Source organism: Pteropus vampyrus, unplaced genomic scaffold, assembly GCF_000151845.1.
Source record: "Pteropus vampyrus isolate Shadow unplaced genomic scaffold, Pvam_2.0 Scaffold50, whole genome shotgun sequence".
In the NCBI taxonomy this organism is placed as follows: Eukaryota; Metazoa; Chordata; class Mammalia; order Chiroptera; family Pteropodidae; genus Pteropus; species Pteropus vampyrus.
In genome coordinates this window covers 2,778,263-2,793,198 of record NW_011888831.1, presented here as the reverse complement: position 1 = coordinate 2,793,198, position 14,936 = coordinate 2,778,263, and the positions used below count along the sequence as shown (strand labels likewise).

The following is a 14,936-nucleotide window of genomic DNA, read 5'->3' as shown; positions in this document are numbered from 1 at the left end:
AAGCCTCCCTCAATCTCCTGCCTCTTTTTGTACATGAAGAAAGCGGATCTCAGAGAGAAGAAATTAGTTGCCCAAGCTCACCCTAGGCCATACCGAAGGCCCCTGCTTGAAGCAGGAAGGCTGCCCTAGCCAGCCCTCAACCAGGCTGGGTGTCCTCAGGGCTCCCTATGAAGACAGGAGGTAAAGCTGAGTGTTCTCAAAGACCCCACTTTCCCCCAGTTCACGTTGCTCCACCTTGAAGGCTGATAGGAGTCTTCTTCCTGGCAGGCCTTTAGCTGGGAAATTGCTCTGGGCAGGGAGCCAGGCCCCAGGCTGGGAACCCCGGCTGCCTGTCCGAGCTGAGCTTCTTTCTGAACAGCAAAGGATCCCACAAGGGGCAGATCCTCCTCTATCCAGCACCCCAGGCCAAACCCCCTGAACAATCCCCCAAACAGATCAGCCTCACCCCATGAAGAGTTCCTGCCAATCTTAAGCTCCATGGCCTGTCTGACGCCACCTTCAAGGGGGCCGGTGAGAACCACATCCTGGGCTTTTCTAAGAAAAAATCCAGAGATGCTGGGAGCCAGAACTGTGGTGGCCACATTCCTTTTGCCCAGTCTTGACCCCAGACGAAAGGGCCTGTCTCCTTCCCAGTCGACCCCATGCCCCATGGCACTTGGACTAGCAGGCCTCAGAACATGAACTGCTTGCAATGGGGAGTGGGGTGTCTGAGCCATCTCTGTGTCCCACTTCACCCACACTTCCCCGACAGGCACACCACATTCAGGAGAGCAGCAGGTGCTAAATGAGGGCAGGAGTGAGGAGAAGGGGAGGGAGGGGAGGAAGTCAGGCAGTCAGTCTCTAATCTGTGTCTGTCCCTTTCATATCATCACCATGACCTCTTCCTTCTCCTCCTCCAAGGGGCTAGGCTTGCCGACAGACAGATGGGCTGATAGAGGGCCTCCCCTGTCTGACTAAATTTAGTAGCTCTGTGGAGCATGGAGGGGGTCTGTGCCCATCCTGGAGGCCAGCCCAGGCCCTCGAGGGGATTGGCATAGGTTCCAGTGGGTCTCCTTAGCCACTCAGACTTGCTTCGGGTACACACGTGTGCTCCTGTTACGGCCTCAGTTCTGACCCTGACTCGGAGAATAGACTGGCAAGGAGGACTATCTTGTTTGGGGTTATCATCACACCCAAAGCGTGCCCAAAAGGAAAAGAAACAAAAGCAATTACAGTCCTCTTCCCAAATTTCTTTTCTTGCTAATAACTCCACAAGGGTAAGACAGGCAACTGATAGGGTCAATGTCTCTTTCGCTAGTTCTAAGATGCATCTTGTCATCTGAGGCCTGCGTTTTCCTGCCCCTGGCCCCAATTCCAGAATCCCAGGGACAGATACCTATACTTGTTCAAAGCATTGTGGGGAGCAGGAGTGGCCAGGGCAGGGACCAGAGTTTACAGGGACACAGGGCTTTCACACTCAGCAAGTTTTCTTTATAACAGCCCTGTGAGGTAGGTGCTAGAATCCCCATTTTACAGATAAAGAAACTGAGGCTCTGGAAGTTGAGTGCCTTGCCCAAGGTCACACAGAGAATCTGCTAGTGGCCGGAAAAGAGGCTCCCCAAAGTCTGAGAGCTTGGCCCAGAGCCCACCCCAAGACTCCGGCACTTGAATGTCGCCAAACCTGCCTTATAAGCCCAAAGGCCGGGTGGCCGGCTTCGGTACTGGGCCGGGCCTTGTAGGGAGACAAGGCAGTGCTGCCAAGCGCTCGGCCCCAGGACAGCCTCCTCTGTCTGGCTAAATTTAGTGGCTCTGTGGAGTGTGGAGGGGGCCTGTGCCCATCCTGGAGGCCAGCCCAGGCCCTCAAGGAGGTCGACACAGACTCCGTGGGTCTCCTTAGCCACTCAGAGTTCCAAGGTTGCAAGAGCCACACCTCTGCCTGCAGAGTTCGGTCCTACCCACCTACCCTCACTCCCACTCCCCACCTTCTGTGCCTCTCTTGGTGCCCCAGGGACTCACTCAATGCCACACAGCCCCTCAGATACCAGTTAGGTCCTGGGCCAGCCTAACAGAGTCTGCCTAGGGGAGGAAAGGGAGTAGACATCCAAGGTGTGGCCACAACAGTGGTCCCCAGTGTTGGCTTCTCCCCATTGCCCGCCTCTTGTACTGCTTCTCTGGCCTCTTTTATTACCCCATGATGAGCCAGGACTGGCTGGAGCCCCTCCTCAAAAGTATCTGAGGCATCACCTCGCCCCGGTTCTCCTCCTCCTTTAGGGCTGTTTCCTTTGGGTCCCCTGCTTCATGCTTCCCCTGGAATGTGGGGACTCCTTAGTGGCTTAGGTCCCCACCCCTCGAACACTTAGCACCCCTTAGAAGGCTCATTTCCTCCTGACACGTCTACACCCACGTAGCAGCTGTGTGCCCACCCACCTCCCCTGACTCCTTTTTTTCTTCTAAATCAAACTATATTGAGGTATAATTTACATACGGTAAAGTGTACGCATTTTAGGTACAGTTTGATGAGTTTTGACAAATGTATGTAACTACCCCCCTGAATTCATCCCCCTAGAATATTCCATCCTGCCTCTTTGCCGTCAATCTTTCTCCAATCCCCGGTCCCGGCAATCTGTTTTTGTTGCTTCGAATTTGTTTTGCCTTTTCTAGAACTTCATGGAGGTGGAATCGCACAGTATGAACTCTCTTTGTGTCTGGCTTTTTCAACTCAGCACCAGGGTTTTAAGCATCATCCATGCTGCTGCATATATGGGCATGTTCCTTTTTATTGCGGAGGAGAATTCTGTTGTACGAACACACCGCTGTTTCTTCGTCCTTCCCCCATTAATGGACATTCGGGCTGTTTCCATTTGGGACTATAATGAAGAAAGCTGCTATGCACACTTGGGTTCAGATCTGTGTGAACGTTATGTCTTCATTTTGTTTTTGACTCTCCATTTCCCCCAAAGTGACCTGAACGGGGTTCTCCTTACCTCCTAAGGGATGTAGCATGGGGGCATGGGGAGCACAAAGTCCTGAGGGGACAAGGGGAGGCCATGGGTGTTTTGGCAGCTGTCACCCCTGAGCCAGTGGGAAGTGTGCCGGGGCTTGCCCTGGAATTCCCTCCTGCCCCTGGCAAGCGGCAGTGAGGTGGGAAACCTCTGTTTTCCTTGGCCGCTCCATCTTGGCCTGCCGGGCTCCATGCTGTGGGCTGGACAAGGCTGGATTCAAGCAGGCCTGGCTGTGAGCCTCAGCAACTGCTGGGAGAGCGGGAGCCAGCCAGCTCACCTCCTACGCAAGCCCCCTGGGCCCATGCTAGCTCCGTGTCCTGCCTATCGACCATGAGGCCAGCCAGACGGCCAGACTCTCAGAGGGCCTTGAAACCTCACCTGTGAGATGGAGGCCTTAACCCTGCCCGGTCCACCTCATGGAGCTGGGTGAGTACTCTGGAGATGAGGAGGATGACAAGGTTTTTGTGGTCTTAAAGGTCTTGTAGAAGGGAGAACCCTTCTGCCCCAGTCCTGGCTCCTCTGTAAACTATGTGTCAAATCCTGCCCTCCACCCCCCCACCCCAAATAAACCCTGGGAGCTCTTAAGGGTGGGCCATGTCTCCTCCAGTCATATCTGGCTTCATGGATGTGTGACCTGTGCAGTCACGCAGGGCCCTGTACTCAGAAAGGCCATGTTTGGCTTAATGCTCTGCTGTTACTGTTATAAAATTCTTAATTTTAGACAAGGGGCTCCACATTTTCATTTTGCACTGAGCCCTGCAAACTATGTGGTCAGTCCTGCCCCCGTGGGCAAGGCCTGCACCCCCTTCCCAGGGCGGTTGGTTAGAGTATTACATACAGAACCTTCACGAGTCTTCACTCCAGAGGGTAGCGACAGGAGGGGGCGGGGTGGAACATGGCTGGCTATTCCCTTCCCAGATCCCCCGCTCCCAGGGGGGAGGGTCACCTGGGGAAGTCAGGAGTTAATCTCAAGCAGCCTGGCAAAAGCTTCTGGACAGTATGAGCTGAGGGAAGCCTTGGGAAGATACATTTGAGCTGGACCTGGAAGGCCAAGAAGTGGACAGTATCCGAGTTTGAAGAGAAGGAAATAAAGCAGGAAAGAAACCCCAGGGAGATACAGCACTCACAGAACAGCCAGGGATGGGGACCCCTCTATGGAGTACAAGGGGCCCCTGATATTCAGGCTGCAGGCCCAGCGCTGCCCCAGGCCAAGTCATGAGGCCCTCCCAGGGTGTTTCCTCAGCCGTGACAAAAGTGAATTGTAATATGTATAAAGGCCTTTGAACACACGCATAAACTGTCAAGTGCTGTCCCTGGGAGGCACAGGCAGTGGTGCCTCTGCCATTTAGACGTGGCTCAGGAAGCCAGTGCCTCTCCTGCATTTGGTATCGGAGGAAGACAATCTTTGGCTGGCGATGTGAGAACTTCAGACTTCTGCTCGCGTTTCCTGGGGTAGGGGTGAGTACCCCAGGTAAACACCAAATGGGCAGACGATGGAACCGCTCTCCAGCAACACAGACACTGACAGTCCTCCGGTGCCCCAGGCACTCAACCTTTATTTCTCTACCAAACTGCATGTCAGCAGATGGGTACAGGGTCCGGCCCCACCCCTCCCACTAAGATCTCCCTTCCCCCAGCAGGAAAGCAGCAGAAAATGTCTGCTCGCACCAGGAAGACCCTGCCCAACTCCTTTTCTCTCACAGCCCCTCCAGAACCCGCGAGCCAGAGGAGGGAGCAAGGGTGTGCGAAGGAGCCACAGGCCCTGGAGCCCATTTGTCTGTAAGGTAGACTGAGGGGGCTTTGATTCTGGGAACTAGGACAGGGATGTGAGTCTTGATTTACATATAAAATAATCACTTTGTATACTCTGTAGGAAGGGCAAGGACACATAGTCATTTACTCACTGCTTTCTTCTACAACTAATTTTTGCCAAAGGGGCAAAAGCTGAGTTAAGAGAACATTTCTGTCCATCAAATGCTTTTTTCCAATCGTCTGACATGATCCACATGGACACACATTCCTCCAGCAAGGAGGGAGGAAGTCCCCTTACGTAACTAGCCATTCCGAGTGACATCCTTTCAGCTCATGGGTGTGTGGGGCTGGGGGCAAAGAGTGAGGCCGAGTCCAGGGACTCAGAATCACCCAGCCATGTAGACCTCGAGATGGTTAAGCGTGGGGTTGGGGCGGTAGGACACAGTGGTCAAAAACCCAAGGATGTCTAGGGTTTCAGGTGCCAGACACACAGAGGGCCTATCTGGCCCCTGCTTGGCATACCAGGCAGCATCGAGAGGGCATGCCTTCTTTGCTTAGGGCAGGAAAACTGAGTCTAGAAGTGAACCGAGCCGAGGCAGGCTAGTCTAGAAGTGAAAGAGAGCCCTTGCTCAGTCCCCGCCCCCATTCCTGTGTCCCTCTCTCTGACCTTTCAACTCCCTACATATATAAACAGAAAGAGGCTCAAGTCCTCATGAGCCAACTCTGTGGAAGCAGAGGAGCGGAGGGGGGCTGCCCACACTTGCTGTGCACAGCTGGACCCAGATGTCCCGGATGTCCCCCTTCCCACCCCCAGCTGACCAGGCCCCAGACCAGGCTCTGAGATTAGTGGCGAGAGTGGTCTCCAGGCATCCTCCATCAGCACAGAGGCTCTGGTTACCAAATAATACCCAGTCTCCAAGCAAGCGGGAGCAGGCTCCAGAATGTGCTCATGGATTTGGGTGTGTAGGGCTCTGTAACTCTAGATCGGCTGCCAACTTTGGCTTCTGGGCAGGCCCCTCCCAGGCCAGAAATTCAGGGTTGAACTTCCCAGGAGAGCCCCAGAGACATGAAGCACAGAGCCCCCAGGCAGATGGAAGTGGGGATAGCGAACCCGGGACTGGGTCTGGGGGTGGCCAGTCCCGACTCGGTAAGGCCCAGCGAGCAAGCAGGTGAGCATGGTAGCAGGGCAGGGAGTGGGGCAAACGCTTGGGCACCATCAGCCCGAGGTACACACTGGAGACTCCACTCAGCTCTGAGCACTCACTTCTGGTCCTTTTCCTCTGGAAGAAAAACACGAGGGTATGTTATGATGTATGAGAGCACACGTCCAGGCTGGTTCCCTCTGGCCCTTCCAGTCTCCATTTTCCCAGGACAATCCCACTTTGCCATGACAACACTCAGTCGATCCCCAGCCCCTCTGCATCTCCTGAGCTGCAGCTCCATGTGTCTAGCTGCTGCCCAGACACATTCTCCCGGGTGTCCCCCGGGCCTCCTGCACTTCACTGCTTCCCTCAAGCCCCTAGCCTACCCCAAGGCAGTCTCCTCATGTTTTTAGTTTGAATAACCACCACCCAGCATCACAAGGTCCAGAAACCATGGCATCTGTGACATCTCCATCCCATATACCCAGGCCTACTGATTTCACCACCTACATCTCATGAACTCGTCTCTTTCTCCACTGCCCACGCAGGGCTCAAGGCCTCTGAGCCCTGCCCTCGGCTTCCATCTTACCTTACCATTACCCTCCTGCCCCTGGCATCACACTACAAGTCCAGCCCATCATCTCCTTTGATGGTTCCCACTGCCCTCAGAATAAAGTGTAAGCCCTCCTGTATCCTGGACCTTCCTAGATCTGTCCCTACTCAGCCTCTTCAGGCTTTTCCTCCCCTCAGCCCAGCTCACAGGCCTCTGACAGCTGCTCAGCCACACCTGGGGAGAGCCAGGAGGTGGGGCAAGAGGATCCCCCCAACCCCCTGGGGCTGACCCAGCATCCACAGTTCTCCCCAGGACACATCCCTCATAAATCACAGGGAAACCACGAGCATCAGGCCTCAGAAAAACTTCCCTAAAAGGGCACCAGACTGGCTTGGGAACATAACAGGGTCCTGTCTCTCACCCCTGCTCCGTCTGGTTAGGAGGCCCCAGGGACTACAGCTGTACAGGGCAGAGCTGTCTGGGCTCTCAGGGACTGCAGGGCACCTCCCTTTAAAGCCACACCTCCCTGGGATCATGGTCAACATCTCAGGTTAATGGTGGAGGTGGAGGTGGGACCAGCTCTCCCCAGGCTGGGACTCAGTAGCTCCTCTCCTGACCAACTCAACGCAGCTCACCAGCCTCCTCGCCTTTAGTCACACCCCATCCTGTCTGTCCTCCATGGTCACCCAAGACCCTCTCATATTTCCACCCTTCTGTGGCTCCCATACCCTGAGGGTAATGTCCAGGGTCCTTATCTTGGTATTTGAGGCTCTTGCTTCCCCTCTCTACCCTGCACTCCAAGCCCCAGCCCCACTAGAGATGCCAAGCCATGCTCACCTAGCCCCTCCTTCTCCATGAGGCTCCTTCTCCCCTCTCAAACCTCTGTTCAAACCCCGCCTTTTCTAGAAACCACCCCTAACCCAGCCCCAGCCCTTCTAACCTGCCGTATCTTGCTAGGAGCTACTCCCCGCACCCAGGCCCGGGCCCCTCCACTGCCCAGCAGCCAGTGCTGGACGGTGTCCAAGACACAGGCTTTCCCTGCTGGCCGAGAAATTTTCCCACTTTTAAGTTTTCTCAAGAAAATAAGCTGAACCCTCCATGCTCCCCCCCCACCCCGCCGCCACCACCTTGGCAGTTGTGGCCACTTAGGGAAGGCTCTTGAGGAAGACAGAGAAGCTGCCCCAGCCACCCACGTCCCCAGAGGTCCGGCTTCACAGGTGAGTCAGCGTGGTCGAGGGTGGCCAGGCGATCTCCTGGTAGACCACCCCTGTGCTCCGGCCAGAGCTGGGGATGCCTTGGGCTACTATGGATGGAGTTTCAGGCAACAGACCCACGTCCCTGTCTTCACCTCCCCAGAAGTGTCCACAGAGGATAGGTAAGAAAGAGCCACAAAGGGGGTCAGAACGCCTTATCTGGCTCCCCCTACCCTACCCTGGGCCCCAGTAGGCCTTGCTTTGGTTGAACAACCCCCTCATGAGCCCCTCACTCCCATTGCCAGGTTTCCCTCTGGACAGATCTGTGGTGGGCCAACTTCTCCAAAGAGAGTGAGGAGGACAACTTGTTTCAGCCTTTATAATAAGAGAAAATATTTGCAGCACCCAGGAGGGCTGGCCAGCGTGGGAGATGGGGGCCGATTGATTGCCTTGGCCCCTGTGGAATGATAGGCACGGGATCTATTTATAGCCCCCAGGCACCCTCCCCTGGAGCTGAGATACATTCCTGCCAGAGGTGGCTCTGAGGGACCCAGCTGCCCCAGCACAGGCCTCAGCCATTGCTGGGCCTAACCTGGGACTTTGTAGCAGCCTTGCCAGGGCTCCGACTCCCAGGAACCAGTTTCTCACCCCTGTTTCCTCTCTCTCTGGGCAGCTCTGACAATGATAAAGATGCTGCAGGGCAGAATCACCCACTCTCTGAGGGCCCCTGAAGAAGGCAGGCAGATGGATGCCATGACCCAGGCTGCTCCTCTACACACCGGCCCCCTTCCCAACCCCTGCCATTCTGTTCTCAATTCTGGGTTAAGGCAGACCCAGAGCTGTGAACACAGAAACGGAGACTCCCCCGCACACTCCACGCACCCACAAGATGACACCAACGAGGCCAACCCGGTGTGGTCTGGGGTCTGGGAAGTGGTCAGTGGCTGCCTACTCCATGCCTGGGAGACTGTCCTGAAAATGCCTGGATAAAGACAGGCCAGATTCACAGACGTCAGAAGCCTGGGAGGTCCGGGCCCAGGGAGGGCACAGCGAGCCTAGCCATGCAAGGTTGGTGGCAGTGAGGAGGGTGAGGCAGCATGGCCCTGAGCAGTGCTCCTGCTGGCTGACCGGTGAGTCCAGGGCCCTGGCCCCTATGGACACCTCAGGTCACAGCTACCAGAGCCCCTTAAGGTCCTCCACTTGGTGACCCAAGAGCACCTCGCCCCACACAGACAGGGAGAACGACACTGGCACCGGCCCTCTGTAGTCTGAGAGCAGAGGTGGGCAGGGCAGGAGGGGTTGGGGCCTCCCACTCACCATCTATGTGGTTCCGGGACAGGTACTTGAGAGCCTCATCAAGCAGGATGACAGGCAGAGATATCTGGAGTACCACTACCCACTGGTGCCCACTCAGCGGGGTCACTTGGAAAATGAGCTGGAGGGGAAAGGTTTGGTTAAAGGAAGGACTGCCCAGTGCTCTGCAATTTACCTGCTTCATCACTCAAGCTACAACGGACTCTTCGTGAGCGTGTCCGAGATGCCCCTGGAGGCCCCACCTCCAGATCTTTATCCACCCCACTTCCTCTGCCTGAAGTACTCTCCCCAGCCCTCACTCACAGGACCGAATCCCATTGGTCCTGGTGGGAGGCGGGAGGGATTCCGCACCGGGGAAAAAGTGGAGTCATTCCTCCTGCCCCAGCCTAGGGAGATTCCCCACCTCTTCTGCTCCCCAAGTCTGGGGACTCCTGAGGTGGGGACACATCTGGAGGATGGTGGCTGCCCAGGGTCCGAGCCCAGGGTACATGTAGTGAGCACCTCTGAACCTCCCCACCCCCACCCCCGCCGGGATCCTCCAGGGGTTCTCATTTCAAAGGGGCCCAGAAAGGCCCAGCAACTAGCCCTGGGATTTATGTCAGAGGGCGATTTGGATCCTGTCAACCCCAGGAGCCAGGGATGGGGAGTAGGGCAGGAGGGTGACTCACGGGCAGGGGCGGCACCAGCAGGATGAGGAAGTGCAGAGCCATGGACATGGCCACAGCCGCCAGCAGCCAGGGGTTCAGCCAGGGCGGCATCCGCAGCAGCGACTGGTTCTCCGAGACGCTGCAAGGACACAGGGCACTCACCTAGGGCCAGGACGCAGACAGGCCCTGCTGTGGGTACTCATCCGCCCTCCATGTGGAGGTACAGGCCTGAGCCTCAGCATTTCCCTAATTGGATCGAAGCGCTACAGCACTTCTGGGAGGCTAGCACGGCCAGGAGGGGTGTCACAGCTGCCCGCTCAGCCCCCAGGGGACTGTCCTGTCCCGTTTCCCCATTTCTCTTTCTCTCAGGCCCAGTCCTGGTCCCTATATTTCTCAGACCCCAATCTTGGCCCCCATTGTTCCCTGGATCCCAATTCTGGCCCTATGGACTGTCAGATCCCAATCTTGGACCCCCTGACCCTCAGACCCCAATCCTAGACATCTCTAACCTGATTCTTAGCCCCCTCGCCCTCAGCTCCCAGTCCCTCTGCCCAGCCCACCTGTTGAGGGCGTTGCACATTTCAATGGTCACCAACACAGACAAGGCCATGGTTGTGGGAAAGCGTGACTCGAAAACCTCACAATCAATGCCGGCGAAGAGTGGGTTGTCCTCAGAGCACTTCAGGAAGTTCCTCTGCGGGCACCGTGGTGGGGTTGGGTGGGGTCGCAGAGAACAGCAGTCAGAGGAGGGGCCAGTGTATGGGAAGAGGGAAGCCTCACCATACCTGTGGCCCACATATGAGGACTCAATACACAACCAGTGAGCTGTGAGAGGGGTGCTACCCCAGGATGGGGGCAGATGGCCTGCACTGTGCCAGGGAGAAGGTCAGACTGTTCTGGGGCAGGGGTACCGTGGGACAGAGGGAGAGCAGCTGGCATCAGACTGGGGAGGATAGGAGGGGGCCCTGGGATCAGGGAGAGGGTCCAAGATTTTCCCTGAAAGTGCACAGGGGTGAGTGGGTAGGCTGAGTATTGGAGGTGCAGGAGTGGAAATGATTGAGACCACTAAATAAGTAAATGCATGTGAAACCAATCATGAAATTATGCTTGAAATAGAATTCACCTTTGATGGGTAGAAGATGAAGGCTACACGTGTTCTATTCACCATTGTTAAATTAAATTCCATTCATACCTCCTTCAACTTCTGCATTGAAATCAAACTCTGCAGGCTTGTCTTTTGCTTATGACATAAACTAATGAAATGCCACGTGCAGGCTTACTACAGTTTCTTAGTAATTAACAAGAATCTCTCAGAACTAGATAAGAAAGTGGCTCTCAGAACTGAATAAGAAAGTGGTTCTCATCCCTCAAGCCCCAGGGGAAATTTCTTCCTGCTCCTAAATCTCGCTCACAGAATCTTGCTGTGACAAGATGTTGAACTGAGGCCATGTCTGAGAACTTCTGTCTTGTTCTCTTCTGCAACACGGGATGAATGTGAACACGCATAACCGCTAAACAGCTCTGTTCTCCTGGAACATAAATCTGTCCTCTGGAGTCTCATCTGAACTCAGAGATCTTTTAAGCTAAGGGTATTTCTAAACTGAGTCTACATGCTGTGAAATAACCCTCAAAGAGAAACCTATAAAACAACCAGCCGTCTTTCTGCCCAGTAAATACCTCCGTTTTCCCACACTGCATAACTCGGGGTAAGGTGACTGTTGGGCAGAAGGGGCTGCTAGCACTTTCCCCTTCTCTCTCATGCAGGATGAAAAATTATAAACTACGGCTTAGCTAGATTTCTTATTTATTTATTATTTATGCCTACAGCACTGGTCTTCCTGGGTGGTCCCCCATCCAAGTACTAACAGCAGGCCCAACCCTGCTTAGCTTCCGAGATCAGACATCAGGTTTATTCAGGGTGGCATGGCCGTAGACCACGGACCATGGCTTCACTGGGGCATGAACCCACGACCTTCTGTGTGTAAAGCAGATGTGCTAACGGCTACACTATGGAACCATGTCCTAGATTTATTTCAACAAAAAAATGGAGAATCTTATTTAAATCAACAGTGGGATTTTCTCCAAAAACCAAATTCTAGGATTTGGGATAAGTACACATCTTTTTACTTGGCAATGATCATAGAGCAGAGAAAATGTTCTAAACTGAACCCACCTAGTGGCCAAGAGGACCAAATGCTCCTGTTAGTAGTGTCCTTACCATCAGGCCCTGCCTCCCAGATCCTAAATGGCCTATGTACACACACACACACACACACACACACAGTGCACACATTTCCCACTCGAGCATGTGAATGCTTACATCCTTATGCATGTGCACAGGGAAGAAATCTGAACAGGATCACATCAAGGTGTTTCAATAGATCTGTTGCTCTTGCCATTAATACCCTGCCTGGTTCAGACCCTCTGGGTTTTACCAGTGAGCACCTGCCACATTATATCCCAGGTCATGGGTCACAGTGTGGCCTCCTGAACTTATTAGAAAGTGCTCAGAGCTGGAACTTCTGCTCCTGGGTTCATCATGAGTCCCTGTGGAAGTGGGAGCCTGCTTCTTTGGGTAAAGCCACTACTCTGCCTATACCTTCCCTTTGCCTCCCTGGCTATTTCCTATTTACCTTATCCTATAAGGCCCCTCTGGGTTCAATGAACTTAACCAACACTCACATAGCTCTTGCTATGTGCCAGGTGTTAGTCTAAGCACTTTACAAGTACTGACTCAGTTAATTCTCAATAACTCTGAGGTAGGGACTGTCACCCATTTTACAGATGAGGAAACCAATAGAGAGAGGTTAAATAGCCTGTCTAAAGTCAGACAGCTAAAGCGTGGTAGAACTAGGGTGTGAACCTGCAGTCTGGATCCAGGCTCCATGCTCTGTGCTCTTAACCACTCTGCTGCCTTCTGGCAGCTTATTCCAGGAACCATGGGTTATGGGACACTCCTTGAATCTCAGAGACTTTTTTTTTGCTGAAGAACTTCTCACCTTGAAATGTGACTGCCCATATCCATGGCTCTACCCCACCAGACTGTAAGCTCTTTGCAGAGACTCTGCCTGCTCCATCACTGCCATAGCCCTAGTAATTTGTACATGGCACACACAGTCAGTGCCTAATAGTCGATACTCGACCAAGCAGATAAATGAAAAATTGGGTGACCTGACAACTGTTGGGAAGGTGGCACAAGGGGACTGTGGACTGATTGGCAGTGGGTGTGGGATGTGTGCCTGGCACGACCCTCAGGTGTTTGGCTTGGGTAACAGGCAGTAAAACTGAGATGGGGATGGAGGAGAGAGGTTACTTAGGGAAAAGATGATTTTGGATTTGGTGAGTGCAGTGGGCCTGTGTGACATCCCAGAGGAGGTAGCCAGCTGGATAAATGGAGCTGGGCTCAGAAGAAAGGTTGGAGGTGGGGATAGGTCCTTAAGAGATTTGGGATCCGCAATATAAAAAATGGCAACAGAGACAGGGCTGGAAGAAGACAGCTGCAGGATGGTCAGCACAGCCCCATCTCCACCCTGCTGCTACCGCTGGCACTAAACGAGCAGAGGTGCCTGAGGCTGGCGGGAGCCTTTGGCCAAGGGCTGGGGGCACCGACCTCTGGGATGAGAACTGAGCCCATGCTCTGCACTGCTGTCAGAAGGGGGAGGGCTGCTGGGTGCCAGGAAAGCATCCCCTTGGCCCCTGGGCTGCCTTGACCTAGATGTGAATGCTGCAGAATTCACGAAATCTCAGCCTTCCAAGGGAAGACGACCAGTGATGGTAACCCAGCCCTCACACTGCCCTCAGGGTGGTCCCCCAACACTCTCAGGGATGGAGCAGGAAGTCAGGGTGCCTCCCTGGAGCTCTTCTATCTACAAGAAAGTAGCAAAGGCAAGCCCACTCAGAGAAAGAAAATTCTGCATCTCTGCATCTCTAGGCTTTAAATGAGAAACCTACAGCTGGCTTTGCCAGAACCACCGCGAAAGCTCTTTTAAGCAAAGAAGGTGCATTGGCTGGCTGCTCAGACAGAGACAGGGTGACAGATAGCGTCTGAGGGGTCTCCTTGCTTGCTTCCAGAGATGTGCTGAGCTAGGACAGTCCCATGGTGGACATTTGTCAGCCAGGTGACTTCAAAAGGTCAGTTGGTTTATGGGGATGGGGAGAGCCTGGCAGATTCCTGATTTCCTGTTTGACCTCAAGTTCCACCATTTAGGGGTTCATATCTCTGAGATGTCAATGTTTTGGGGTTCCCCAATAAAGACAACACTTGTGGGTAGTTATGCCCCTTGGTTCCCCCTAACTAAATGAATGGGAAAGAGAGTAGCCTCTTCTCTGGTTTGGGAACTATGCTACTCTCTCTAGGTTTCCCATGGCTTCTGGGCCTGGCTCCTTAGGTGGATGCCTATATATGTGAATGGGGTGGGGCGGAATAGCCGTTGGCCAACCACGGGGTTCAGGACCCCTTTCTCCTGGAACTCCAACAACTTGGCTGTGAGTTCTACCTCAGAAATAACCCCAACAAGTTCCCTGGCTGTCACTTGCTCACCAGCTGGTAGAAGGTGATGTGAGGTCCCTCGGCATCATACAGGAACCACCAGGTGGCAGCAGCCACTGTGGCCAGGCCGACGTACACTGCAGGGAGGGCAGGAGGAAACCCGCTACAGTGGACAAATGTGGCTTTTTGGCATCCATTTCCCCTTCCTAATAATTCCCTGAATTTCTGTCAGGGAACCATTCTCTCCCTCTCTGAACCACGTGATTCGCAGGCTCCTCTCCTAGGGCCAGTGGCGAGCCTTGATTGGCAATCAGCATCTGTCATACCCCCGGCCACAGTGATTGGCTAAGAGATAAGCAGATAACCAAATTTAGGCCAATGAGAACAAGACTGAGACTTTTATCATATACTGAGAGAATAGTATGACAAAAGGCTCTCTTCTGTTGAATTTGGGGTTGTAATGGAGTAAGTGTGAGGGCTGGAGCTGCAACAGCTATTTTGCCACTCAAGAGGCACCTGCCTGAGAATGGAACTCAGGCAGAGCCAAAATATGGCAGTGATACTATATGTCTGAGGCTTTGATCTAGCTATACCTGCCTGAGGCATGCTCTATCTAGTCTTATCAGTTAAATAAGCCTACAGAGTTTCTTCTGGCATGAGCCAGGCTGAGTCATACTGTCTGCCTAATTGATACAGGTTCCTAAGTCCTGGAACCCCACTGAGGTCTGGGACCCCACTGCTCACCTCCAATAGCCAGATATCTGAAAAAGAGCCAACCACTGATGAGGGCCTCGCGAGGGTTCCGAGGCAGCTTCTCCATGATGTCCAGGTCTGGTGGGTTGAAGCCCAGGGCCGTGGCAGGTAG

At 54.0% G+C, this 14,936-nt stretch overlaps 1 protein-coding gene across 1 annotated transcript in view; it reads right to left on the bottom strand.

Annotated features, from left to right (window-relative positions):
* Positions 1–4,515: 4,515 nt before the first annotated feature.
* Positions 4,516–14,936, bottom strand: part of ATP2A3 (ATPase sarcoplasmic/endoplasmic reticulum Ca2+ transporting 3) — a 22,389-nt gene continuing 11,968 nt past the window's right edge. The window contains exons 13-18 of the mRNA XM_011360059.1: positions 14,816–14,931; positions 14,123–14,208; positions 10,143–10,276; positions 9,604–9,721; positions 8,939–9,056; positions 4,516–6,013 (exon numbers count right to left, since the gene is read on the bottom strand). Coding sequence (XP_011358361.1) covers positions 5,994–6,013; positions 8,939–9,056; positions 9,604–9,721; positions 10,143–10,276; positions 14,123–14,208; positions 14,816–14,931 — 592 coding nt within the window. The 3' untranslated portion in view covers positions 4,516–5,993. The remainder of the gene's footprint in view (positions 6,014–8,938; positions 9,057–9,603; positions 9,722–10,142; positions 10,277–14,122; positions 14,209–14,815; positions 14,932–14,936) is intronic.